This window comes from Syzygium oleosum, unplaced genomic scaffold (genome assembly GCF_021117445.2).
Source record: "Syzygium oleosum isolate NSW1041296 unplaced genomic scaffold, Sole_v2.1 Sole_v2.42, whole genome shotgun sequence".
NCBI classification, from domain to species: Eukaryota; Viridiplantae; Streptophyta; class Magnoliopsida; order Myrtales; family Myrtaceae; genus Syzygium; species Syzygium oleosum.
In genome coordinates this window covers 1,284,772-1,309,850 of record NW_026607526.1, presented here as the reverse complement: position 1 = coordinate 1,309,850, position 25,079 = coordinate 1,284,772, and the positions used below count along the sequence as shown (strand labels likewise).

The 25,079-nt window shown below is 40.2% G+C and overlaps 4 protein-coding genes across 4 annotated transcripts; all 4 read right to left on the bottom strand.

Moving 5' to 3' along the window:
- Positions 1-200: 200 nt before the first annotated feature.
- On the bottom strand, positions 201-3,356 carry LOC115691210 (uncharacterized). The gene is made up of 5 exons (XM_056306216.1): positions 3,050-3,356; positions 2,349-2,750; positions 1,666-2,067; positions 984-1,385; positions 201-668 (listed from the first exon to the last, which is right to left on the bottom strand). The coding sequence occupies exons 1-5, from the start codon at positions 3,228-3,230 to the stop codon at positions 340-342; spliced, it is 1,716 nt and encodes a 571-aa protein (XP_056162191.1). The 5' UTR covers positions 3,231-3,356; the 3' UTR covers positions 201-339.
- A 3,552-nt stretch (positions 3,357-6,908) lies between these two features.
- On the bottom strand, positions 6,909-10,157 carry LOC115691219 (eukaryotic translation initiation factor 1A). The gene is made up of 2 exons (XM_030617804.2): positions 9,998-10,157; positions 6,909-7,533 (listed from the first exon to the last, which is right to left on the bottom strand). The coding sequence occupies exon 2, from the start codon at positions 7,520-7,522 to the stop codon at positions 7,085-7,087; it is 438 nt and encodes a 145-aa protein (XP_030473664.1). The 5' UTR covers positions 7,523-7,533; positions 9,998-10,157; the 3' UTR covers positions 6,909-7,084.
- A 2,369-nt stretch (positions 10,158-12,526) lies between these two features.
- On the bottom strand, positions 12,527-14,604 carry LOC115691218 (blue copper protein-like). Its single transcript, XM_030617803.2, has 3 exons — positions 14,327-14,604; positions 13,549-13,917; positions 12,527-13,149 (listed from the first exon to the last, which is right to left on the bottom strand). The coding sequence occupies exons 1-3, from the start codon at positions 14,505-14,507 to the stop codon at positions 12,770-12,772; spliced, it is 930 nt and encodes a 309-aa protein (XP_030473663.2). The 5' UTR covers positions 14,508-14,604; the 3' UTR covers positions 12,527-12,769.
- A 5,758-nt stretch (positions 14,605-20,362) lies between these two features.
- On the bottom strand, positions 20,363-21,557 carry LOC115691244 (umecyanin-like). The gene is made up of 2 exons (XM_056306197.1): positions 21,377-21,557; positions 20,363-20,721 (listed from the first exon to the last, which is right to left on the bottom strand). Exons 1-2 carry the CDS (start codon positions 21,555-21,557, stop codon positions 20,363-20,365), a joined length of 540 nt encoding a protein of 179 aa, XP_056162172.1.
- Positions 21,558-25,079: the final 3,522 nt, after the last annotated feature.

The window sequence follows — 25,079 nt, the reverse complement described above, 5'->3', positions numbered from 1 at the left end:
ATTGGATCGTTCTTTGCTAATCGAAAGCACAACTTTCGACCTGTGATTGGCTAGTTCAATTCCTCAATTCTGGCGCCGTGTCAAAGCCAAATGCCGAGTTTTCCAAGTAAATGATCGGTTGGTCAAGAACTTTGACTTCGAGAAGGTTTGATAAATCGAGCTGAGTACCCATTTAGTTATCTGGCTAGTCCAGTACGTAGTTCACGAAAAATCAACTTTATTGTATACAATCAATCATAATCAACAAGTATGAGTCTCAATACTAAAAAAAAAAACAACTCACAAAAACGAATCACGATCGCCATGTAGTGAACCAAGGAAAAATATCACTTAACTAATCTAGTACAACAACACTACGGCAATGGACAACATCCCCGAGAACAAGCCGGTGACGCCCAAAGAGGCGGCCGAGTTCCCTGGCGACGGAGGGGTAGCGGGAGATGGTGATGGAGTTGTGGTGGAGCTGCTGATAACGTTGATGGCGAGCTTCTGGCCGAGGGAGCAGCGGTTCGAGTAGGTGGATGTGTAGAAGTGCTCACCGATGGTGGCAAGGGTGATTTTGACTGGCGAGACCGTGTAAACAGAGATGGTGGAGGTGGTGTTGCAGGAGTCGAATACTGATTTGGTAACCTCGGCAACGTTTTGTGTGCCATTCACAAAGTTGAACACTGCATACACAAAAATGAATGGCGTTATAGTTAATATCCAAATCAATGTCTTTTTTAGTTCATCCAATGATAATTGTCTATACTAAGTTTTAGGCTTTTGAGGAAATCAAATCCAACTATATCTTTAGTTTGAAAGCTAGAGTAAAAAAATTCATTTCATAAGATAGGGATTGATGTTTTTCTTTAGCACTGTATCTTTGGTTTATATTTCGTGGGATCACTATTGTCGATTTAAGAATTTGAGCTGTTAAACAAAAAATTCGTGCTTCAATACGTAATGCTCTCAAATTGAGATATGAATAGGAATAGACTCACCTAAGGTGTCACCAACCATGAAGGTCTTATTGGCAGCCCATAGCTCATAGGCCTGAGTGGTGTTGACAAGCACATTCCATCCAACACCATCACCTACGGTGTAAGTCATTGGTGACCTTGTCGGGGTTGTCGTCGGTGCCGGTGCAGAAGCAGCAAGTGGTGTTGGTGTAGTTGTTGGGGCCGGCCCAGGAGCGGAGGCAGCGTTCACGTTGATGGCAAGCTTCTGGCCGAGGGAGCAGCGATTCGTGTAGGTAGATGTGTAGAAGTGCTCACCAGGGGTGGCAAGGGTGATTCTGACTGGCGGGTCTGTGTAGACGGAGATGGTGGAGGTGATGTTGCAGGAGTCGAACACTGATTTGGTAACCTCGGCGACGTTTTGTGTCCCGTTGATAAAGTTAAACACTACATACACAAAATGAATGGCGTTATTGTTAATATCCAAATCAATGTATATTTCAATACGTCTTATGCTAAGTTTTAGCATTTTAGGAAATCAAATCCAACTATATCTTTAGTTTGATAGCTAGAGTGAAAAAATTCATTTCATAAGATAGGACTCTATTTTTGGTTTTACGTTTTGTGGGATCACTATTGTTGATTTAAGAATTTGAGCCGTTAAACAAAAATTCATGGTTCAATATGTAATGCTCTCCAATTGAGATATGAAAAGGAATAGACTCACCTAAGATGTCACCAACCATGAAGGTCTTATTGGCAGCCCAGAGCTCATAGGCCTGAGTGGTGTTGACAAGCACATTCCATCCAACACCATCACCTACGGTGTAAGTCATTGGCGACCTTGTCGGGGTTGACGTCGGTGCCGGTGCAGAAGCAGCCGGTGGTGTTGGTGTAGTTGTTGGGGCCGGCCCAGGAGTCGAGGCAGCGTTCACGTTGATGGCAAGCTTTTGGCCGAGGGAGCAACGGTTCGTGTAGGTAGATGTGTAGAAGTGCTCACCAGGGGTGGCAAGGGTGATTCTGACTGGCGGGTCTGTGTAGACGGAGATGGTGGAGGTGATGTTGCAAGAGTCGAACGCTGATTTGGTAACCTCGGCGACATTTTGTGTCCCGTTGATAAAGTTAAACACTACATACACATAAATGAATGGCGTTATTGTTAATATCCAAATCAATGTATATTTCAATACATCTTATGCTAAGTTTTAGCCTTTTAGGAAATCAAATCCAACTATATCTTTAGTTTGATAGCTAGAGTGAAAAAATTCATTTCATAAGATAGGACTCTATTTTTGGTTTTACGTTTTGTGGGATCACTATTGTTGATTTAAGAATTTGAGCCGTTAAACAAAAATTCATGGTTCAATATGTAATGCTCTCCAATTGAGATATGAAAAGGAATAGACTCACCTAAGATGTCACCAACCATGAAGGTCTTATTGGCAGCCCAGAGCTCATAGGCCTGAGTGGTGTTGACAAGCACATTCCATCCAACACCATCACCTACGGTGTAAGTCATTGGCGACCTTGTCGGGGTTGACGTCGGTGCCGGTGCAGAAGCAGCAGGTGGTGTTGGTGTAGTTGTAGGGGCCGGCCCAGGAGCGGAGGCAGCGTTCACGTTGATGGCGAGCTTCTGGCCGAGGGAGCAGCGGTTCGTGTAGGTGGATGTGTAGAAGTGCTCACCAGGGGTGGCAAGGGTGATTCTGACTGGCGGGTCTGTGTAGATGGAGATGGTGGAGGTGATGTTGCAGGAGTCGAACGCTGATTTGGTAACCTCGGCGACGTTTTGTGTCCCGTTGATAAAGTTAAACACTACATACACAGAAATGAATGGCATTATTGTTAATATCCAAATCAATGTATATTTCAATACGTCTTATGCTAAGTTTTAGCCTTTTAGGAAATCAAATCCAACTATATCTTTAGTTTCAAAGCTTGAGAAAAAAGATTCATTTCATAAGATAGGTGTTGATCTTTCTTTAGCACCATATATTTGATTTTATATTTCGTGGGATCACCATCGCCGATTCAAGAATTTAAGCTGTTAGATAAAAACTCGTGATTCAATATGTAATGCTCTCTAATAGAGACATGAATAGGAATAGACTCACCTAAGATGTCACCAACCATGAAGGTTTTGTTGGCAGCCCAGAGCTCATAGGCCTGAGTGGTGTTCACAAGCACATTCCATCCAACACCATCGCCGACCGTGTACGTCGTCTGAGCACTGCAACTCTGGATTGCAGCTCCCAGGAACACCATCAACGCAAGCATGTTCATTCCTCTCACCATCTTTTTTTCTCCCTTTGTTTCTTGTTTGTGTGCTAAATCGGTCAGGTCTCCCTCTATGACGTGCTTGCTGAGCTTCTTTGAGCTCCAGAAAAATGAGAGAAAGAGAGTTAGGACCGAAGTGAGAGGATCATATGGGCTAGGGTTTCTATTTATAGGATCTGGGTCTAGGCATTGCTTTGGCCTGGGTGTGGAAATTGCTGCGTGACTTTTGCATGCCCATGAGGCGGCGCAAAACATATATTACGTGACATGCTGATGTAGTATGTCCATCCAATTAAATGTTATCCATTTAAATGTTTCTTTAAGAAGGCCTAATTTCAAAACAAAGCACTAACTTTATTTTGAGTGACAATTTAGACCCGAATTTTTTTTTATTTCATAAAAAATCACTAACTTTTACTTAAATCCAAAATCTAGCACGAACAATTTGAAAATTTCATATCAAGGGGCCAGATTTAGAACTCAAGTAAAAATTCGTGCTTTTTATTGAGACAAAAATGACAGAATTGTCGCTTAAGGTAAAGTTAGTGCTTTTTTTTTTTTAATTAGCCCTCTTTAAGAATCATGACAAATCAGGACTTCGAACTATAGGGTTGGAAACATGTACCCTACACAATTTCATACACGGAACAGAACTCGATGCAACTGACCAAATGATGATTTTACCAACCTTTTTTTTTCTCTATTAATCCCATGTATTTAACTCTAGATAGGCATCCAGTTTAGCTAATCGATTGACGGTTAGATATCGAACTAATCAGAGATCCAATTCGGTCTCAATTTTTCTATTTGAACTATTACAAATAGGTTGGCCACAAGAAGAGAAATATTCAAAATGGAACAACTTCTCGAACGAGCGCGGCGATTTGGACTGGTTGGCCTTCCAGAATATCAGGCTGCGGCGTGAGGACCACACCAAACCCAAAGGCTTATCTTTCTGGGGGGGATTTTTCTGCTTTCACTGAGTTAATGCTTTTTCATTGAATGCCATCGATGAAAGTCCATGCAAGGCACTGAATTTCTCCTAAAAAATTGCCAGCACGCAAAGGGATAGATTTGAACGTTTGTGAAAGAGCTAGCTTAACGTTATTTGAGCCACAAATTCTTCAAAAGATGGACCCCGCAATAATTTATAATTATTAAAACATGCTATTAATCTCACAGTAAATTAAGGATGGTCACTTAATCATTTCTCTTAATATCGACCGGTACTGCATCGCCAGTTTCTTCCGCTAAAGTATCTCACATTACTAATTTATATGCTCTTTATGTATACATGATTTCCCTTTAGGATTATTAAAGTATCTCACATCACATGGTTACAAGATTTATATACTCTTATATATATTCTCCCTCTCTTTGTAAGCTTGAGTCAATATTTAATCGGTATTGAACTTGAGTAAACTACTTTGTTTTTAATGCTGGTTAGCCCGGATGAGGGTCGTATATTTTTCTAAGGCTATTATTTTTAACAGCATGTTGGTTTCTTCTTTTTAAAAGTTCAAATATATACCCACCACGGGATAATTATCCAAAAAGTCTTCAAAGTATTGTACAACAGTTAATTCAGTTCCAAACTTTTCAATTTGGCTACTTTGGTTCTAAACCTTTTAACGATTTTTCAGTATAGTCCTTCTGGCCAATTTTGATCGTAAATTGCTAATGTAGCGTGGAACATTCCATGTAGCATGGTTGGCGCTGACGTGGACATTTTTGCAATTTTTTTAATATAATTTTTTTCCTTTTTTTTCACTATTTATCTTCCTTGAAGGGTCAGCGAGGGTGGCCGGAAGCATGCCCTCACCGACCATTGGGAACCTTTGCCGGCCACGGGTGAAGGTCGCGGCCTTTGCCTAGATTTGGGAGAGCCCTCACCAACCTTGGGCAAGGGCTGGAAGGCCTCATCGACTGCGAGCGAGGTTTCGTAGCCTTTGCCTAGATATGGGGGAGGACTCGCAAGAGCTTCATGGCCCTCGATTTAGGCCGGTGAGGGCTTGCAAGCTCTCGCTTGTAGCAAACGAGGCCTTCGTGGCCCTCGCGCAGTGGCCGGGGAGGGCGTGCAGCCCCCCACTTGTTGTAGGCGAGGGTTGTCGGCTATCGCTAAGGCCCTAGCGACCCCCGCCAGCCCTTTCGAGAAGATGAATAGTGGAAAGAAAAGAAAAGAATATAAACAATATAAAAAAATTAGAAAATTATCAATGTCAGTGCCGATCATGTCACGTAGGACGGCCGGTGGCCACATCGGCGATTTCTAGTCAAGATTGATAGAAGGCCTACATTGGAAGATCGTTAGAATGTTTATAGTTAAATTAGTTAAATTGAAAAGTTTAAAATTTAATTGACTGCTGTATAATAAATTTGAGACTTTCTGGACAAATTTTCCTTCTAGCCAATAACACTAATCTAGAACACTATGTGAAAACGAAGTTTCTATATTGCTTCAAGTTCGTTAGGAGGAGCCAAAATGGGAAACTAGAAGCGGGGAACGTGTCAAAGAAGGCAACATCTGCCATGGATTTGGACAATAGCATTTCGAGTCAACTCTATTCATTATTGAAAGGTCTTGCATTTCACCTAGTCTTTCAAGACCTGCTTTTGGTAATATAAAGAAATCCAAGAACCCGAAAGGGCAGAAGAGAGCAGAGCCAATGGTGGGTGAGATTTATTGACTTGGCATGCAAAGAGGAGGAGGGAACTAGGAAATTTGCATGTAGAAATTAGAAACATGGCGGGACAAAAGGGTCGAAATCTTCCATCGGAAATTCGTTCAATGAAAAAGATATCTATGCCTCGGAATCTTCCAATTAGCATTAAATTTCATGTTAATTGCGGAGTTGAATAAGGAAAGACTTTACCGATGCATGGAAATTGCAGGTCCCCTTTCTGTAAAATAATTTATGAGTTAGGTGGAACTTGTCCTAATGTTTGACCTGACATGTGACCTTTGTGCTTTTAAAAACTCGAAACATGTGGAACATGCTCTTTTTATAAAACAGGTATGTTCCTCAGCACTCTTTCTCGAAAATCAAAAGCATCGTTGATTTTGTGGAGCGACCATTAGCACTAACAAGTAGCTGCCTGATGATACATGGGAAATGGAAGTAGAGACACGATCGAGCAAAGAGGTAGCTAGAGACTCGTCGATCGTGAAAACCCAAAGAGGTTGGGGATATCTTGTAAAGCGGTCCATCTGAAAAGTTTTAGCTACCAGTGAAAACCGAATTTCACGAAGTACAGAGCCAATCTTTTTTGCCCGACAAGGAACACTGAAAGTCGAAACACGGTTTCCGACGTGATGGCCTAAGCTCATAACTTGAATTGCAATATCAAATTGGCAATGCTTCAGTACACTCAAAACAAATCTTGGACCTAGCAAATTAAGTTTACTAGGGAAAGTTCACACTAACAAAGATAAGTTAATGAGACCGATCACCAAAGTGATCTTGACTTTACTACCGGAGAGAAGTAAAGGACTATCAATTCTTAGTAAACTATCGATGATGTAGCGCGACTTACGACAAGCCAAAAGCCAGAGCAAAACCAGAGCGTACAAAAGCACCAGATAGAACGAAATTGAAGAAAACACTTCGACCCTACAGCCGCATCTGGACATCAGCTGCCTTCCCTAAGGCAACTTAATTATTACCTGTGCAAAGAGTAATATAAAACACTTGCAGAGACAGGGCAAATATAGAATCTTGCGCTGGGTAAAATGGAGATTACACGAGGGTTCACAACCAGATCCAACTTTATAACATGAATACCAAATGCTGTGTAATTGACTATCAGCAAACACAACTCAATGGCGAGAAACATCCAGGGTAACTGAACAGGAGGTGTTTATCAAACCTAGTTTAGATCTTATCAATGTCTTCGTCCTCGAATTCAATGTAATCATCGCCGGGGCCTTCATCCTCCTCATCGAGGCCACCAGCAATACCCTCATTGAGACGTGTGTTCTCGGGAAGCTCTCCATATGCCTTAAGGAGCCTAGCCTCATCAGGCATGTACTTGAGTATCACATCAGCCTTGTCGTCCTGGTAGTCGCGAAGCCCCACAAGTATGATATCACCTGCTGCGATCCAAACCTTCTTGTGCATCTTCCCTCTTATGTGGCAAAGGCGCTTGGTCCCATCGATACACATTGCTTCACATCGGCCATTACCGAGCATGCGAAGTACTTGAGCATACTCCTGCCCATCTTCCTTGAATACAAGTTCACGCTTTTCATCATCGGCTTCATTCTTTCCTCTCTTCCTGTTCTTTCCTCCCTTTCCCTTATTCTTCGGCATGGTCAGAAGTCCTGGAAAATCCAGACAGACATCACAAAACCAAACAATTTCCAAAGTGTCACAAAACTCTCAACAACGAAGCAAGCAAAGTTTTAAGCCAATAAACGGGGAAAAGAAACCTTGGATTTCAGGAAATAGAAGAACCAGAAACATTGCAACCTAACGTGCCAATCAACTTATCATAGGGTACTGGTGGCAATATATCAAATATCAGACAAGAGCACACCACCGTATGTGGAATATCAATTGAGAAACCCTTCTCTGGTGCAGAAAAAACTTAACTACTTTGAAATTGACACGACTGACTACTTTTGACCCGTTTCGCATAAAACAATTTTCCGTTATAATAAAGGCTAATTTAAGCTGCTTTAGCAAATACACAAAATTATCTGAATTACTTAGGACACAATGACACAGTATGGAAGCTCCCAACCGAAATTTAAATTTGAGGGGTGAATGCCATGTATCAATCTGAAGAGTCAGCACCCAAACGTTTCAAAATCTTCAAAAGGATATAGGTCAAGTTGTCATGTCGTGAGCTGGGACCGTCCCACTTGTACTATGGGTTAACAGCAGCAGTCGTAACTCCCACTTGCTGCAGGCCTTGATAGTAAGTCTTCACACATCAAGTTTTCTAAACCCAGTAATGACTGGAACCGCTAGAGTGATAGCATTGGTGCCAAGCACAAATTAATTTTGTTTTGCATCCTTTTTCCAAACAAGCAAATAGCAACTTTCTTGCTCTCCACAGCTTTCTTCTTTTTTTATTTCTTATTCTATATATTTAATTTATTTATCTATCTTTCATGCAGTAACATCGTTTTTGAATTCACTCAATTTGAATTGGTATATTCTCCATCATAGTTAATATCTATATCAAAGAAAGATCCATAATAGTATTGGAAAATGCTCTCAAGCGACCGGTGCAGTGGAATATCCTGAGTTTGTATTATCTTAAACGAAGGAATTTATGCTTGGATGGTGGCTCAAGATCAGCCTCATGAGCACAGTACAATGGAGAGTTGCATGCTACATTCAGGAAGGATGCATCGCTCCCGAAAAGGAATCTATGGATTCTCTCCAATTGGTTGGACTGTAGGTGCCAGGTCTCTAGTAAGTTCCTTACCGCGTCAATTTCCAATTATTGGTCATTGAGATTCATGGGAAATGCTGATGAATATGTACGGGTAGATATTACCTCTCCTTTTTCCCTTTCAAGCAAATTGAAATGATTGCAAATTTTCTATTTGGAATTGTCTTTCAAATATAGAAATCCTTTTTTTCTTTTAACTATGTCGTCCAAGAATCTCTATTTTCACTAAGAAGCCTGTTGTTGGATTGAATTCTAATGAAGAAAAGCAACGACTGGAGTGGGAGAGTCAGAATTGAAAAGAGGAAACCTCATTTCATTCTCTTACAACTAGTAGGAGTGCCCTGGATTTATTGGTGTTTCCTAGTTTCATTCTCACCTGTCTTTGTCCCTGCCCATGAACTTAAATGGTTTTAAGTCTCTTAAGAGAAAAGAGCTAGTAAATACTAGGTATTCTAGTATCCTTATGCAAGAAGATAATAAATCCGGACTTATGGTCAGATTCTATCATGGATTTCTGACGTTTCTAGAAACCAGAAAAGGTCCAAACCAAATGCAAGTTCATCCAAACACAACATCCCTACCACAGAGTAACTGAAGAAACTCAATGCTCTCCATTTTCACCATTGAAAACCCAAAAGGGGAAAACAAATTTTCAAGGAAAACCTTCCAAGACAAACCAATATTTCAGCAACAGATCTCAAACCCGAGTCATCGTATGCCGACAACCAGAAGTACAAAACCTATCTGATTGCAAACACAATCAGATTGGAATCTCAGAACCTATCTGATTGCAAAACCTGAAATTGGAAACACAATCAGATTGCACACACAAATGGATTGCAAACACAATCAGATTGCAAGTTCATCCTGAAAAAGACAATCAGATTACACACAAATCTCAGAACCTATCTCAAAACCTATCTGATTGCAAACACAATCAGATTGCAAGTTCATCCAACCACAAATGGTCACAATAAATTCCACCAGTCCACCGCAATCCCGAAAAAGGAAAAAAAAAAACAAATTCCCCGAAATTGGAATCTCAGAACCTGAAACGCGCGCAACAACCCAATTCCAATCTCTGACCCAAGCTTAAATTCTTTTCTAGCACCAGCGAGCAGCTTGACCAAAAACATTGGCTACACAAACAAACACTGAATTGCGACAACATCGGCATAAAAACATCGACCCAGTACCAGAACCCACCAGCGGAAACAAACCCCAAAGTTCTTCAACCAATCGATCGACCTCAAAGCATACGAACACAGCACGAAGCTCGAGCTTGGTCTTCCAAGATCGATCGCACCCACTTCGTAAAAACTCGAAATTGATAACAAGAACCGAGATTCAGGACAAAGAAGAGGAGGCGGGATTCCACTTACAGAGCAAAGGCTTCGTGGGTATCCGACGGCGACGATGCTCTGCTGCCCCCACTTCGTCCCGAGGGTTTTATGCGAAGAGGAGAGAAGAGGTAGGAGAGCGTTCTGGCCGCGGCTTCAGTCAAGCCTTCGGTTTCGTATTAGTCCGAGGATAATTTAAGGAGCAAAAAGTAAAAACCAAAGAATATGACACAATTTTTGCTTAGCTGCATTCGTTTTAAAAAAACATAAGTGATTTGAAAAATATTTTTTAAAAAATAATTACTTATATCATTTAGAAAAATTAGTTAACAGAAAATATTTTCATCATTGAATAAATCATGCCTCACTATTTTCGTGGGCGATTGAAAAAATTTTCTATTCATTTATTTTTTTAAATGATATAAGTTATCGTTTTTCGAAAAATATTTTCAAATCACTCATTTTTCGCGAAACGAATGCATCCTAAATTTTGGCTTCAATGTGATCATGGTGCTTATTTTCGTCAATCGTGATACTCAAAAGTGTTTAATATAATTTCTAAACTTTAATTAATTCAATTTAGGCCCTAACTTTTCATTACATTTATTCACAGCTTTTTATAATCACACTAGTGCCCGAATTTTTAAAATATCTTTTTTATTTCGATCCATAAATATTTTTTATATCTTTTTATTGATTTTTACATTTTCGGTTTTTGTAAATATTAGAATTGTTCTATTTAGATACATTTTAGTTTAAAATCTCTATAATACTAAAAATGGAACCTTAGTTAGAGTTGCACTGGGTTTATATTCCTCCTATTTTACTTTCCTAATTTACGGATTTGACTAAATTTAATAAGAAAACACAAAAATACAATGGCTTGAGAAATTTTCTATATGAAATAGAACTATCATAATACCGAGAAAGATTTCATTTTTTTTATTAGTTAACAAAATTAATTGAAATGAAAAGATATTATATAATTTATGCGACTCAGGCGACGGTTGCTTGGGTTTGAGTGACCTAGACTGCATCACCGTTGCCTGGGTTTGCGCAACCCAGGCAATGGCCGCTTGAGTTTGAGCGACCAGGCGAGGTTGGCTGGCACTAGACTGGCTTGCTAGCGGTTAGATCTGGCTTCGTCGGCAGTTGAACCCTTGCTGGTGACGTCACGCGAGATAAGAATATTTCCAGAATTATAAAAACTTAGTGAGGATAAAGTTGGAGTGACATTTGGAAATGCAATCGCATTTTTCCAAAGCTCTCCAAAAAATTTGCCAAACAGTATTTGTATTTGCCCAAAGGGCTTTGGAGGCCAAAGCTCCTTGGAAATGCAGTTCCCAAACGGAGTGGCCTTGGAAATGCAGTTCCCAAACGGAGCCTAGGTCTGTCCATGGCCACAGGTGGCTCGCAACCTTGCTCTAAGGTCACGAGCCGCCATGGGCGACCTTGACTGAGGCCGATTTAGAGAGTGGTTCTTGTAGTAACCACACACCGGTCAAACGATGACGTCTTCAAGGTTTCCAATGGACAACAGCAAGCTCCGGCGTCATCGGGGAGGGCCATCGGCGACTACCGATGCTAGTGGCCGAGCTTAGGGCTTGGGTTGGGTAGTTAGGTTTTGGGGTGTTTCGAGGGTCATGGGTGATCTTGGGAATTCACTATCCGGACGGTGGCATTTTCAATAGAGAAATGGTTTTTTTTTTCCTTACATAAATCTATAAACATAACTGATAAGAAGGTGCAAAATGGTCAACAAAAACAAAACTCAAATAGCAAATTGATATTTTTGAAAATAGAGATATGAAAGTGATATCGAAAGAAACGTGAGATATTTTTGTGATATTTTTCCGCAACCTTTTCAATTTTGAAGTTGACGATTCTATTTTGCCTTTACTATCTTAGACTACATCCTTGACATCAATGAGACTAGGTTCAATACGCGTGCCCCCACATTTCCCATGCGATAAAAAACAATAATTAAGAAAAAGCATAGTGATCTCCACTATTCTTGCTTTCACACATTAGTTTCTAACTAAAAATTCGAAATTTTAAAATAACCAGCAAAAGAATCCCTTCAGTCATATGTATCTCCAATGAGACTCGTGCACATGACGAACCAAAATCTCATGCCATACAGTATAATATTCGCATATCAAACTTTGTTAAAGTCAACACCTAATCGAATCCCTTGAAATTTGAGCCCCATGTACTTACGTGTACAAGTTTTCAACGACTTGAAAGTGCATGGAAGTCTCGTGGGGTGTGGCTATATTCTTAGGGTTCCATATTGAACGTCTGCCCCGTGAATAGGAGCCGCATGGACTGACATTCGCGACCACAAAGCAAGTGCGTGTGGACCGACTTATATACATTATCTACTTGCATATGAGCATGTGTACAGGCATGTATACATGTATATGTGCATGTGTATATATGCCATTTTACTTCTGCATTTTTTCTTAATTGAATATCAGATATGTGTAAAGAATTGGGATAGAGTGTTAACATCGGGTGTTTATTGATTCATAGGCAGCAAAATCAAAAGCGATTCACTACACAAGCATATAGTATAATCTCCACTGATTTAAATGAAATTAAATACATCGATCAACCATTATTGTCCTGGATGGACTGACAATAAATCAAGGTACAAAAAAAAGCCTAAAAAATCTGGCGGATACCTTATTTTGTGAAAAGTATAAACAAACACGCGTGAAGAAAAGGTGACCGAGACAAATGATGTGTGCGGTGTATCTATTGAATTTCGTATAAAGCAATATTGTATTTACTAGAATCTAGAAAAAAATTTCAATGAACAAAAGCCAAGGCGATGAGCAACAACGTGGATGAGAAGCCGAGGACAGCCCTAGCCGGAGCGGAGCTCTCGGGTATCGGCGCCGAGGGGCCACCGGCCGTCGGAGATGGAGCGGAGGAGCCGGACGGCGTTGGGGTTGTGGTGCTGGAAGGTGGAGTGGCGGAGCTGGAGGCGGTTACGTTGATGGCTAGCTTTTGACCGAAGATGCAGTGGCGAGAGTAGGTGCTTGTGAAGAAGTATTCGCCGGCGGCAATAAGGTTGTATTTGACCGGGCTTGTCGTATAGACCGCGATGGTGTTGGTGGTGTTGCACGAATCATAGGCCGCTTCCGTCACCACTGCGACATCTTGGGTTTCATTTTTGAAGTTGAAAACTGCATAACAAAGAACCAATTAGACTTTTGAAATTAATTCGATGGTTCGCATGCTACTTAATCTCATGGGAAAGATACTCAAGTGATAGAAATAATCATTTTTAGAACCAATAAAGGATAGATTATTGTTCATTTAAAAACATTTTTCATTGGCCAAATCATTTTTTCTTTGAAAAAAAATCCAAATCATTCATTATTTTTTCCCGAAACAAGCCGACTCTAATTACTCTTTTATTTTAACAAATCTAACATGGGATATCTCATTCAAAGCCGAAAATAAAAATAAAAAGTGATACTTAGCACTTAATTTTTTTATGAAGTGTGTGACTAGTTTTACATGGAGACTCATGTGTTTGAAGACATAAAAGAAGCATGATTTCGTAGCATTATCGGACTTACCTAACACATCTCCAACCAAGAAGGTCTTCTTATATGCCCAAGCTTCGTAGGCGATCGGGCCGCCAGGAGGAACTAGCCAACCCAAGTCGTCGCCGACGATGTATGTCATTGGGCCTCGGGGCGGCGTTGGGGTCGGAGCCTGCGGCGAAGGGGTCGGGCCGGCAGAGGCGGAGACGTTGATGGCCAGCTTTTGTCCGAAGTAGCAGTGCCTGTCCATGGTGCCGATGAAGTAGTACTCGCCGGCAGCATCCAAAGTGTAGTTGAAAGGGCCGGTTGTGTCTAGGAAGATGGGGCTTGTGGAGTTGCATGAGTCAAATGCCTCCTTTGTGACCCTGGCCACATCTTGCTCACCGGTTGTGAAGTTGAACACTGAAAAATTTTGGAGCCACAATGAGAAGACAAGTTAGTTAACGATTATAACAGTGCCATGGGTTGCAGCTCGGGATGAAAACGGGGTCTATTCGGGCTCGGTTCGATGATTACTCGGGATTGATTCACCTAATTTCGAGTTGTTCTTGAGCTTGAATTCGAACTTCTCGAGTATCTGATCGAGTCGAGCTCAAGCTTGACATTGCGTCAGCTCGACACGACTCGACTCGATTACACCCCTAATCGCATGATTTGAACTTGTTACAACTTCTTATCTTGAAAGCAAATTGCAATCCCACACGTATTTGGTAAATCATGCAGAAAAACTCGACGCAAAAAGTTTTACGATGGCAACCAAAGCTAAAAGTACAATGACAGCCTACAACACTTTCGTTCCAAGTGTGCTTACCGAGAACGTCGCCGACGACGAAGGTCTGCATGTCGGCCCAGGTCTCATAGGCTATCTTACCGCCGGGCGGGACCAACCACCCGAGGCCATCCCCGACGACGTGCACGGTCTGCGCCGCCGAGGTTTGAAGAAGGGCTGCCGCGGCCAGTACCGCGGCTATGGCTACGCACATTTTGGCCATGTCTATAGAGACCCTTGGACGGCTTTTCTAGTCTCTGTTTCTTTGCCCCTGAATGTTCTGGTGCAAGAACTAATCTGATGAGGTGAGTGCTTAATGAACCCATTTCTGGCCTCTTATATAACGAAGCGAATCACGTGAAGGTCTTTTCAGTCAATGAAGGGACGCGGGATGAGATGCAAAGCAATCCCACCAAAGTCAAAACGGCGCGATGTTCACTTATCTTATTTTAAATGCAGCTTGACGTTTCTCGTTGTCAATCATTTTGAACAGGAACCTTCTGCGTTGAATTCCGGTAGCCCGAGAAAGAAGATGATCTCCTCCCCTCTTGACACGTTCCACGTCTCCAGCACCTATGAAACTTTCCATTGGCTGAAGAGTAAAACTGAGGAAGAGGTTCCGAGAAATTGTAGAACACTTTCGCCACGACACGGGGGACTTTCGTTCAGTTCCTGAAACGAGATTAAAATAGCTGTCAGTAATAAGTGAGGAACATTAGCTTTGAAGTTCAATGAAAGCATAAAAGAACAACTCTGATTATTGTGTGAATTTTTATCTTTTATCCACAAAAGAGATATTATATTCGATTTCAAACAATGGGAAGTATATGTTACACGTAAACGTTACTGGTGGCTTAAAATTAAGCAAATGATAAAATTCTATATTGGGAATACAATTGTTCTATCGATTAGCAATCGGGTTAAGCAAAAACTTGCCGCTAAACCTGAGAAAATTAAAAATTTCCTCGTTCGAACACCCGTTAGTATGGTCTCATAGGCCTATTCGAAACGAGGATTATACGTTTAAGTTTGTTTTTTTATCCTTCAACTTATTAATACCTTTTCTTTTCCGATTTCGTTCTCTAACATTCTTTGTGAAAGGCATCTTTTTTAGTGCGAGAAAGTCCTATGAAGAGCATGTTATGTGCACACGTGAGCAGTCAACACGTTTTGCTACAGCGACTGGGAAAATGATGCAGGGGTTTCTCTCGCATTTCAGCAAAATTGTTAAATGCGGAATTGAAGTTGAACAGGCCTTGGTGCTCATAAAAGTAATCAATCTTCAGAAGAGACAAATGAAATCGTAGTTAGTGCAGAAATAGAAAGAACCAAAACAGGTAGATCTGCACAAGTTATTCCCGTCCTGAGCCCCGCCCAATCACCTTGATGTGCACAATTCTGTTCAGATTCGACGGATTTTGTGTAGAAATTTTTATTTTTCTTTAATAATGGGCAGGCTCGAACAAGGGATTTTGTGCCCGATGATGGGCCTGGCCCGCCAATTGGTCTAAAATAAGCATATAATAACAAATGCATGAAAAAAAAGGTCATAAATTTCCGGCCAAATTGGCTAGATGGACTTAATTGGCAAAACGTGAAAAAGGTTTAGGACTCATTTGGTACAATTAAAAAGTTTAGCACTAAATTGGCGAAAGCGTAATATGTTTATGACTTTTTTGATAAATTTCCCCACGAAAATTGATTCGATAATATTAGATATACCGAAGTTTGATTTACAAAAAACTACGGCCGAATTTTATTGGGCACTGAATATAAGTCGACTATTAAAATGTCCATCAATAATCCGTCACATCTACTGATATATCATCTTTGAGTATCAATCTCAGTAAACCTACCTACCACAACTAAGTTTGATTTGCACAAATTCAAGTATCGCCTATTGTAAGGCGTAACTGTCACGTTTAGCATTTCAATTCAAAGTAAGAATATACAGAAAAATCTCGCAATGGGGCACCTTTGCTGTCCTTTGCTCTTTTTTCTCATTATGGCTAGCTCAATCATCCCAATGGAGATTTCGCATGTTTTACATGTATATAGTTAGGTACGATGGGAGGTTCATATGTAAAACCCATCACTTCAAATATCATACTAATCTTCTCTCAACCACTAAAAACAATACAATAATATTTTCACACGTATACATATTTATATAAGTCATGAAGTCAAGATCCTTTGGTCCCCTCCCTCTATTTCAAAAAATTTAATTGCAAAATTGTCAATCACAAAGCGCTCCAGGGAGAGGTGTATTTGTCAATATCTCCCGCTAAAATTACGAACGTGATGGAGGGGGTTTTTCTAGAAACTTTTGAGACGTGTTTAGTTTGGTAAAGTATCATTTTCGTGTGCTCCCCAAGCAAATAATAAAATATATCGAATAATACAAAGAAGAAATTGATATGAACCACTTATTTTTCCTCGCGACCTTGACTTGAAGATCTTTTTGGCTTAGATTAATCCGCCCATGAAAGTAGGAAAATTAGGTGCATGTAACTCTCAAATAATAGAAATCAATCAAGCTCTCGTTCTCCACACTCAAGCTTGTTCATTGAGAAAATGAAGTGCTCAAACTTCCCGTGATTATCACAGCAGTTTCATCATATTGTGCTTGGTTTTCGTCTTGAGCTCGGAAACGTAGAATCGAAAGAGAAAGTTGCATTATGCTGATAGAGCAAAGTCAAATGTGGTGTGCGTTCATTGAGTCTCATCACCCAACAGAACTCTCAATAACATAATTGATTAGAAACTTCTGATCAGTTCTTCTCAATAGAGGAAGATGCATCGGTATGATTTACGACATTACTTAGTAATAACACATCAATAAAAATCCGAAGCTAAGCATATTCAAAGAGGCTGAGCTCGTTTACAGAAGCGAGCTTGGTCTTCAGCAAGCTTGGCGCCTCAGACCTCAGGGATTGTGACCCCGAGGTGAGCTTGGAGCTCGTAACTTTGCCGATGGAAAACAGAGGTGAGCTCTGCATGTCGGACTTCAGACCTCTTGAATGCGAGCTAAGTGATGGAGAGATTTTGGTTTGAAGACCATGTTTGTAGACTTCATGGCTAAATAAAATTTGTTTAGTACTGCAAACAGAAGAGAATGTTTAGGTTTAAGAATCTTTGGAGGGTAGACATTGGTGGGACATCAAAACTTTGAACATCGATTGCCATGCGGAGCGAAGGATGCGAAGTTAGCATGTTATGTGAATGTGGGTTGTTGTTTCAGTGCTGCTTCCTTTTGCAGTTTATAAAGGATGTCCTAGTCTGACTGTTCTGGTTTGATGATGGCCTTCTGTGGAAAAAGTTCTGTGTGAAGTCACGTTGTTTCAAAGATAGCTCCAAGTTCCATTGCTAACAGCAGGTGATAAGATTACAGATTTGTGTGCTTGGAGTGCCGCTATCGGTTACAGGGATCGCCACGCGCTGGATGCCGGTATAGGGACTTCCGATGGGATTAATATCATATCCTTAGACTTCATTTTCAACGAGAATGCACGCAATTTCAGTATCTAAGTAAACTGAGTTTTTTCTTTCTCAGATGAGTAATTACACCAATAACCAGGGCAAATCAACCCACCATTTCAAATTTAAGTAAATTGATGAGTCCAGATTATATGCTCATCTCATTTCACATGCATACAGACTACACGTGAAAGTAACCGTAAGCAGCAAACAATGTTGCCCATCATGTATATAGGACATGATCGAGTCAGTTGCAGCGGCTTTTAAGTTAGAAAGTTCAATGCATTCTACCAGAAATCACTGTACATTTTCTTTTAGCGTTTGGTTAGCGTGATAATAAGAAGAGAACAGAATCCATGAGAAACTTCACCGATTTTAACACAAGCAAAGTTTCCCAACGGAAATTTAAGGTCAAGATTCATATAAGGAACACTGGAGCCATTAAAATTTAAAGCGAAGCATGACTACGACAAGTCGTTAGTTCAATGCCGTCTCAAGCAGGTATACGAAGCATTTGACAGTTCGGACTAAAGCAGTGCTTCTGCTAGCACCTTCCAGAGATAACCCAGAAATTCCTCTGCGCGAGTCGGTCCATGTCGTGACTGCATGGAGCTGAGAATCCTACCAACAATCTGATCAAGAGTGTGCAGCTTGCTTACCAAAATCCTTGACCCAAATTCACCGATTATCAACAAGTCCAAAAAAGTACCTCTTTATTGATAACCAGAAAGGAATTCATCCAATAACCTTACGACCATACCCTCCATAAGCAATGACTCCAATAAAAGTATCCAACGCCTTGCGTGATCCGAGTGTCGATTGCCCATCCTGGAAGTTCTCTTCTAATACGTCCGACAATTAGCTTCAAACCGCGGAGAAACCGGAAAAACAAAGGAAGAGAAACAGGAAAACAAGTGATAGAACAGAAACGAGAGAAAAGACAATACCAGGAACAGATTAGCTTGAGAAAGTCCATGTTTCTTCAAGTCCGGCAACCATGTGCGAGCTTTGGTGCCGCCCGCCAATTGAAGAAAAACCAGATTGCAAGAGCGAGTAAAATAATAAGCATTCCTTCGATAAAAAGTACGTGTCTAGTTACTCTTAGCCAAGGGACGAAATTGATTAGAAAAGGAGAAGAGGAGGAGAATAAGAACATAAAGCTCCATGCCACTACGCCTGTCACTAGCAGCAGCCAGACGAACAGTAAAGGCAATGCCGTGGCATTCACCGAAGAGATAATTGAATGTGCTAACCTGGAGTCCTTGAAGTGCAAAAGTTCTCTATCCAGTCATCTTATTCTGGCCAGACATGTAAAAGGTCTCGCATGTTAACAAAGTAAAGTTTCCACTGATTAATCAATACATGAGACATACTGGCAAGACATCTTAAACATAATTCTGACAGCCATTTCCATCGAAACCCTAAAACTCAAACTTCCTTAGCTTAGCATACCCAACAAAGGTCTATACTAACAAAAACCTAAAACTGTTATATCATTGTCACAGTTACTCTAAAATTAAAAATTTTGTATCATAAAAAATCGCAAATCGATACGCTCATGTCACATTTACTCCAAATTGGTACACCCATATCTTTAGACTTTTAATTAGTCCATGGTGATCACTGAATTAATCCTATATATATAATCTAAAATTAAACTTTCAATTTATTTAATTTAGTCTCTTAATTGTATATGATAAGGTCTGATCATTTTGTCGGTAATATTCACGAGTATTCGTTTAGTGTAGCATCGGGTTTATATGCCTGCTATTTTACTTTCCTAATCTACAGACTTTCTTAATTTAATTACAAAAACACGCAATATAAAAGTTTGAAAAGTTTATCTATCTAAAAAATTACGAACAATATTTATATTAATAAAAGTATGAGTATCTATAGGTAAAGTACTATTGTTTTTAGATATCCTTATAAAAACGAGAAAATTGTCAAAAAAGTCATAAACCTATTGTACGGTCATCAATTCCGTACCAAACCTTTTCAATTTGGCCAATTTAATCTTAAAACTTTTAACGATTTTCTAATATAGTCAATCCGGTCAATTTTGAAATGATGGAAGTTAAGTTGAAACAAGGGATATGTTTAAGCTAATTATTTGGCCTTTTAACCAATCTCCTTCCAAAATTTCATCATTACGAACACCGAATAAAAACGTGGCCGATACGGTTATTACGAAACAAATCCGACGGCGCTTTTTTAGATAACAGGGCTCTGCATGTTACGCGACAATAGAACAGGCGGTTTGACGACGTGAACAATGTTGAGGATCTGACTTTGAGAGAGGGCTATGAGTAGTTATTGAAAAGGATGACACGAAATTATATATATTGTAATGAAGAGTACACAAGCAATAAGTTTTATTAGATATTATCCAAGATAACATATCAATCAAGGATACGCACAATCAAATAGAATAGAGATGCATGCGTAATGATCAAAAGAGATATTATAACTATCTCTCGTAGAGAAAAATATCTTAAAAGAAACATATTTTAACATGCATTATTCGGTGGAGAGATCTTCGGCGGCGCTTTGTCTTCATTTTTTCTTCACGGGCCCATCACCTTATTGGCTTTCGTCCTTTCACGGGCACAGCTTTATTCCCCTTAATCTAGGTCCACATCTTTTAGTTTGTGATGTCGTCTCTTTAGGAGTCTTCCTCCAAGAGTGGATGGGTGTTCCTTGTTTCGGCTTTTCAATAAGATCCTCCACCGAAGGGGACGGGCCGCCGGGGGCGTCGGCAACGTTGATGGCCAGCTTTTGTCCCCGGAGGCAGCGCTTGCCCACGGTGCCGATGAAGTAGTACTCCCCGGCGCCTTTCAATTCCCAGCGGACCGGGCCGGTCGTCTTTTGGAAGATGTGGTCTGTGGAGTCGCACGATTCGAATGCCGCCTCGTCTCTGACCCTCGTCACATCTTGCTCTTCCTTGGAGAAGTCGAACACTGCCAACGTTTGGAGCCAAAACGAGAAGAGAGGTTAATTTAATGATCATATATCAGTGCCAGGATGTGCATTTCGGGATGAAACCGGGTCTATTCGGGCTCGGCTCGGTGACTACTCGGGATTGATTTACCTAATTTCGAGTGGCTCCCGAGCTCGAATTCGAGTCTCGGGTATTCTTGTCGAGTCGAGCTCAAGCTTGGCATTGCGTCGGCTCGACTTGGATATGCCCTAATTGCATGGTCTGAACTTGCTAAACTTCTTTTCTTGAAAAGCAAATTGCAACCCTAGAAGTATTTGGTAAATCATATGGAAAAGCCCTTGGCGTAAACGTTAATTTCTCGCTAGTGTTATGTGTTTTGCAATGCAAACCAACTGTGAATTTTTCAATTAGTAGTTGCACGTATGTAATTTAACCACGAGAGAATAAATAAAGATGGCAATTTATGGTGAGCAAAACTAAAAGTACAATCGAGGCTCCATTTGTTTCGTGAGAAACGAATGATCTGAAATTTTTTTTTATAATTCGCTTGAAATAATTAATCAATGAAAAATATTTTTATTATCGATAACAATTAATGTCTAAATAATTTCGCGAACGATAAAAGTATCTTTCATTTATTCAAGCACTAAACCTTTCCTTTCGAGTGTGCTTACCCAGAACATCGCCGACTTTGAAGCTCTTGTCCTCAGCCCATGTCTTGTAGGGCGTCCCATCCTCAGGCGGGACCTTCCACCCCTGCTCACCCCCGACGATGTACTCGGTCCCCGTGGCTGAGGTTTGAAGAAGAGCCGCCACGGCCAGCACGGCCGCTATGGCTACACACATTTTGGCCATGTCTTTGGACCGTCTGATGGCTCCTGCCTCTCTTGTTTCTTATTGCCTCTCTCGATGTTTTGGTGCAAAGGACTAATTTGATATAGTGGAGTGCCAAATGAACCCGTTTCCGACCTCTTAATGGTGACTGACAACGTTTGCTTTGTCAATCATCTGAACAGGAACCCTTCTTCTCTTGACGAGTTCTACTGTCGCCAGAACCTATGAAACTTTCCATTGGCTGAAAAGTAAAATGAGGATATCGCGCGAGTTTCATCTATTATCCACAAAAGCAACGTCATTTTAATTCATAATCAATGAGAAATACATGCAATTTATGAACATTATTGGTAGTTTAAAGTTAAAAAAAAATGATGAAATTCCGTCCCAATTGGTTTATTAATTATCTAATATGTTAAGTTGAAACTAGGCGGATAAACCAAAGAAAATGAAAAATTTCCTTGCTCGAATCCCCTACGTACGGTCTCGGAACCTTATTCTTTTTTTTTTTTTTCGAAAGGATAATTTTACGTCAAGTTCATTCCCTTCTTGGATCACGCCCGATCAACTTGATTTGCACTGGTTTTGTCCAGATCCGAATAATTTCACGTTTAAATTTTATTTTTCTTTAATTATGAGCAGGTTAGGACAAAAAAAAATTTATGCTCAATGATAGGCCGGGCCCACTGCCAATTAATCGGGAAAATTACCAAAAAAATCATAAACCTATTGTACTTTTCCGAATTCAGTGTAAACATTTTATTTATGCCAATTGAAAATTAAACATTTTCACGTTTTGCCAATTGACTTCATTAGGCTAATTTTGGTCGGAAATCGCTGACGTGGATAACAGCCGTCTTACGTGGCACGACCTACGTTGAAGTAGATAACTTTTAATAATATTTTAATATATTTAATTTTTATTTTCCTTTTCCGTTTTTTCTTTTCTTTCTTTTTCTTTTTTTACAACTTTGGCCGGCGAGGGCTAGGATGCTCTCGCCCATATCTGCGCGAGGCCATCGTGGCGATGAGCGAGCCAGCCTCGCCCAAATCTAAGCAAGGCGACCTCAGCCCTCGCCGATCGCGGGCGAGGGCCGCGACCCTTCCCGCTGTCGGCGAGGGCTTTGAGTCCCTTGCCAAATCTAGGTGAGGGCTTCGCGGCCCTCACCCAGTGGTTGGCAAGGGCCTGGCGACCCTCGCTGACCACAGGTAAAAAAGAAGGACGAGAAGAAAAGGGGAAAAAGGAAAAAAATTAATAAAAAATTCAAAACATATTAAAATGATATTAAAAATTATTCACGTCAGTTTTGACCGTACCACGTAGGACAGCTAGCATCCACATCAGTGATTTCTAGCCAAAATTGAACGAATGGTTGAAAATGTTTAGGATTCAATTAGCACAATTAAAAGGTTTAGAACTAAATTGGTAAAAATGCAATAGGTTTAAGACTTTTTGAACAATTTTCCCCTAGTTAATATAGTCTAAAGTCAGTCGATGATGAAAAATGCATGAATTTCGATTAAATAATAATGGATGTATATTAGTTTAATTTACAAAGTTGATATACTGAATAATATGACAGATTTTTATTGGGCATCGAATCTAACTCAATATATGACAGATTTTTAAACATAAAATCGATATAGGAATTCACATTATGCTGTTGGAGCAAAGTCCATATATGGTGTCCGTTCCTTTAATCTCATCACCCAACATAACTCTCGAACAACATGATTAATTAGAAACTTCTAATCAGTTCTTTTAGATAGAGGAAGATGCATTGACATGATTTACAATGATTCTTAATAACACATCAATAAAAATCTGTCAGCAAAAGAATTTTTTGTGCATGGAATTAATTGACATGATTACTAGTTATGTGGTTCATTTGTTTTGGCCAAACAATGACATGATTTATTCAATAACAGCACCTCAGTACTGAAGAAAGAAGGTAAAAACACGTCGTCGACATTAACTATATATGTATCCTTGTAATCATAAGCTTCACAATACAGAAGACCCTCCAGCCAAAACAATCTTCCTCCTTTTAGCAACTGCTGTTGTGTAGCAGCGCCAAGGATGCATGTAGTAATGGTAATCAAATCACAGTAACGGAGAGACTGCAGCGAAATGATCTTCAGATTGTGCAGCCATACCTCTCCAATGAGCATTAGTAGCAGAATGTGCATAGTATATCTCATAGAGCTCGGTGAAGTTATAGTCATCCGCCTGAAACTCTCAGATGAGTGAACAAAATGTTCAGAGTACGATATACTCAACAGGATCATTTCTGTTGGGCATTCTGATGTGTAATGGAAGTCTTCTGAGACAAGTGAACGGGCCTTAGCTAGAAGCAGACATTGTTGAGCTTCAAAATGAAAAGGTTTCTGTCCAGTAACCTCTCAGAAATTTCATGCAACCTGGTTCATATCGACCAAAGAAGAGCATACAGCGTGTATCATGGCATTATTTACAAGTAAGCAATTGCACAAACTGTTGCTTCTTACCTGAATTGGGAGTAACAAGCAGATTTCAGTCACCTTGAAGCTCATGGATAATGCCAATGCACGAATCCATTGCATTTAATTAGCCAATGCTCATGGGGCTACTTGTCAGTAAAAGGATTTCTCACTGATTTTCGCAAAATGCTGTCACACTCCTCGAGATTTTCCTCTTTTCTCTCTTTGCACCACATATGATCTGATAAAGACCTATTTGCTGGGAGTGGCTTCTGAAGATCAATACGAAAATAGATTGGTAAGTCCAATACAACCACCCCGTATTTTCCTATTAAGTAAACCATTTCTCCCGGCTAAGTTTCAAATTTGATAACTTTTGTGGTACATTGTATGCTTCATTATATTCTTTTATGCCTTTGTCCCCTGTACAATATCAAATCTTCCATAACATTCCAGAACTCGAGATGCTTTTTTCCAAGGGTCACCAAATCTTTTTGGGTCCTTCCTACCCTTTTTAGCCTATATCCCATCATAAAATAATACTTTCTCATTTAAGCATTTGAAGGCCGTCATCTCACATGTTCAAAGCACAGTAATATTTACTCGAATTCGCCATATCTACTTCTTTCTTTCATAAGTATTAACCCATCCATCCAAACATTCTCCCATCCACTACCCCCATTTTATGTGGCAGACTGTAGAGGGGTCTTCAGGCATATTGGTCATATCAAACTTTCAACAAGAGTCTGTTCCTTTACTCAGCATAACAATTATGTGAACCAGTCCTAGTATATCTCGCACTATTCTTTCCCTTAAGCTTAACCAGCATTTTGCAATCGACTAACATACCATACATGCTTATCTACTCCATCCAACTGAAAATTGAATTTTAGATACCAGAATCTCTTGCTTTCTAGGTAACCAAATCCCTAGCTCTCCGCTACCTCCTACACTCCAATTTCACCATAGCGTTAGAATATCCTCCATTCGTAAGGGCTTTAAGGCTACACAAGCACATAATGAGTGCATTGAACAATTCAGCTCTAATATATAGCTATAAATTAGAGAAGTGACGACTTGGCA

Bases quoted from the DNA above. Each gene is read 5' to 3' on its own strand.
- LOC115691210 (XM_056306216.1), bottom strand. From the start codon at position 3,230: ATGGTGAGAGGAATGAACATGCTTGCGTTGATGGTGTTCCTGGGAGCT. The intron at 2,068-2,348 runs GTGAGTCTATTC...ATGTGTATGTAG, and splicing joins CATGGTTGGTGACATCTTAG to TGTTTAACTTTATCAACGGG. The intron at 1,386-1,665 runs GTGAGTCTATTC...TTGTGTATGTAG, and splicing joins CATGGTTGGTGACATCTTAG to TGTTTAACTTTATCAACGGG.
- LOC115691219 (XM_030617804.2), bottom strand. From the start codon at position 7,522: ATGCCGAAGAATAAGGGAAAGGGAGGAAAGAACAGGAAGAGAGGAAAG.
- LOC115691218 (XM_030617803.2), bottom strand. From the start codon at position 14,507: ATGGCCAAAATGTGCGTAGCCATAGCCGCGGTACTGGCCGCGGCAGCC. The intron at 13,918-14,326 runs GTAAGCACACTT...AAAATTTTTCAG, and splicing joins CGTCGTCGGCGACGTTCTCG to TGTTCAACTTCACAACCGGT. The intron at 13,150-13,548 runs GTAAGTCCGATA...TTTGTTATGCAG, and splicing joins CTTGGTTGGAGATGTGTTAG to TTTTCAACTTCAAAAATGAA.
- LOC115691244 (XM_056306197.1), bottom strand. From the start codon at position 21,557: ATGGCCAAAATGTGTGTAGCCATAGCGGCCGTGCTGGCCGTGGCGGCT. The intron at 20,722-21,376 runs GTAAGCACACTC...AAACGTTGGCAG, and splicing joins CAAAGTCGGCGATGTTCTGG to TGTTCGACTTCTCCAAGGAA.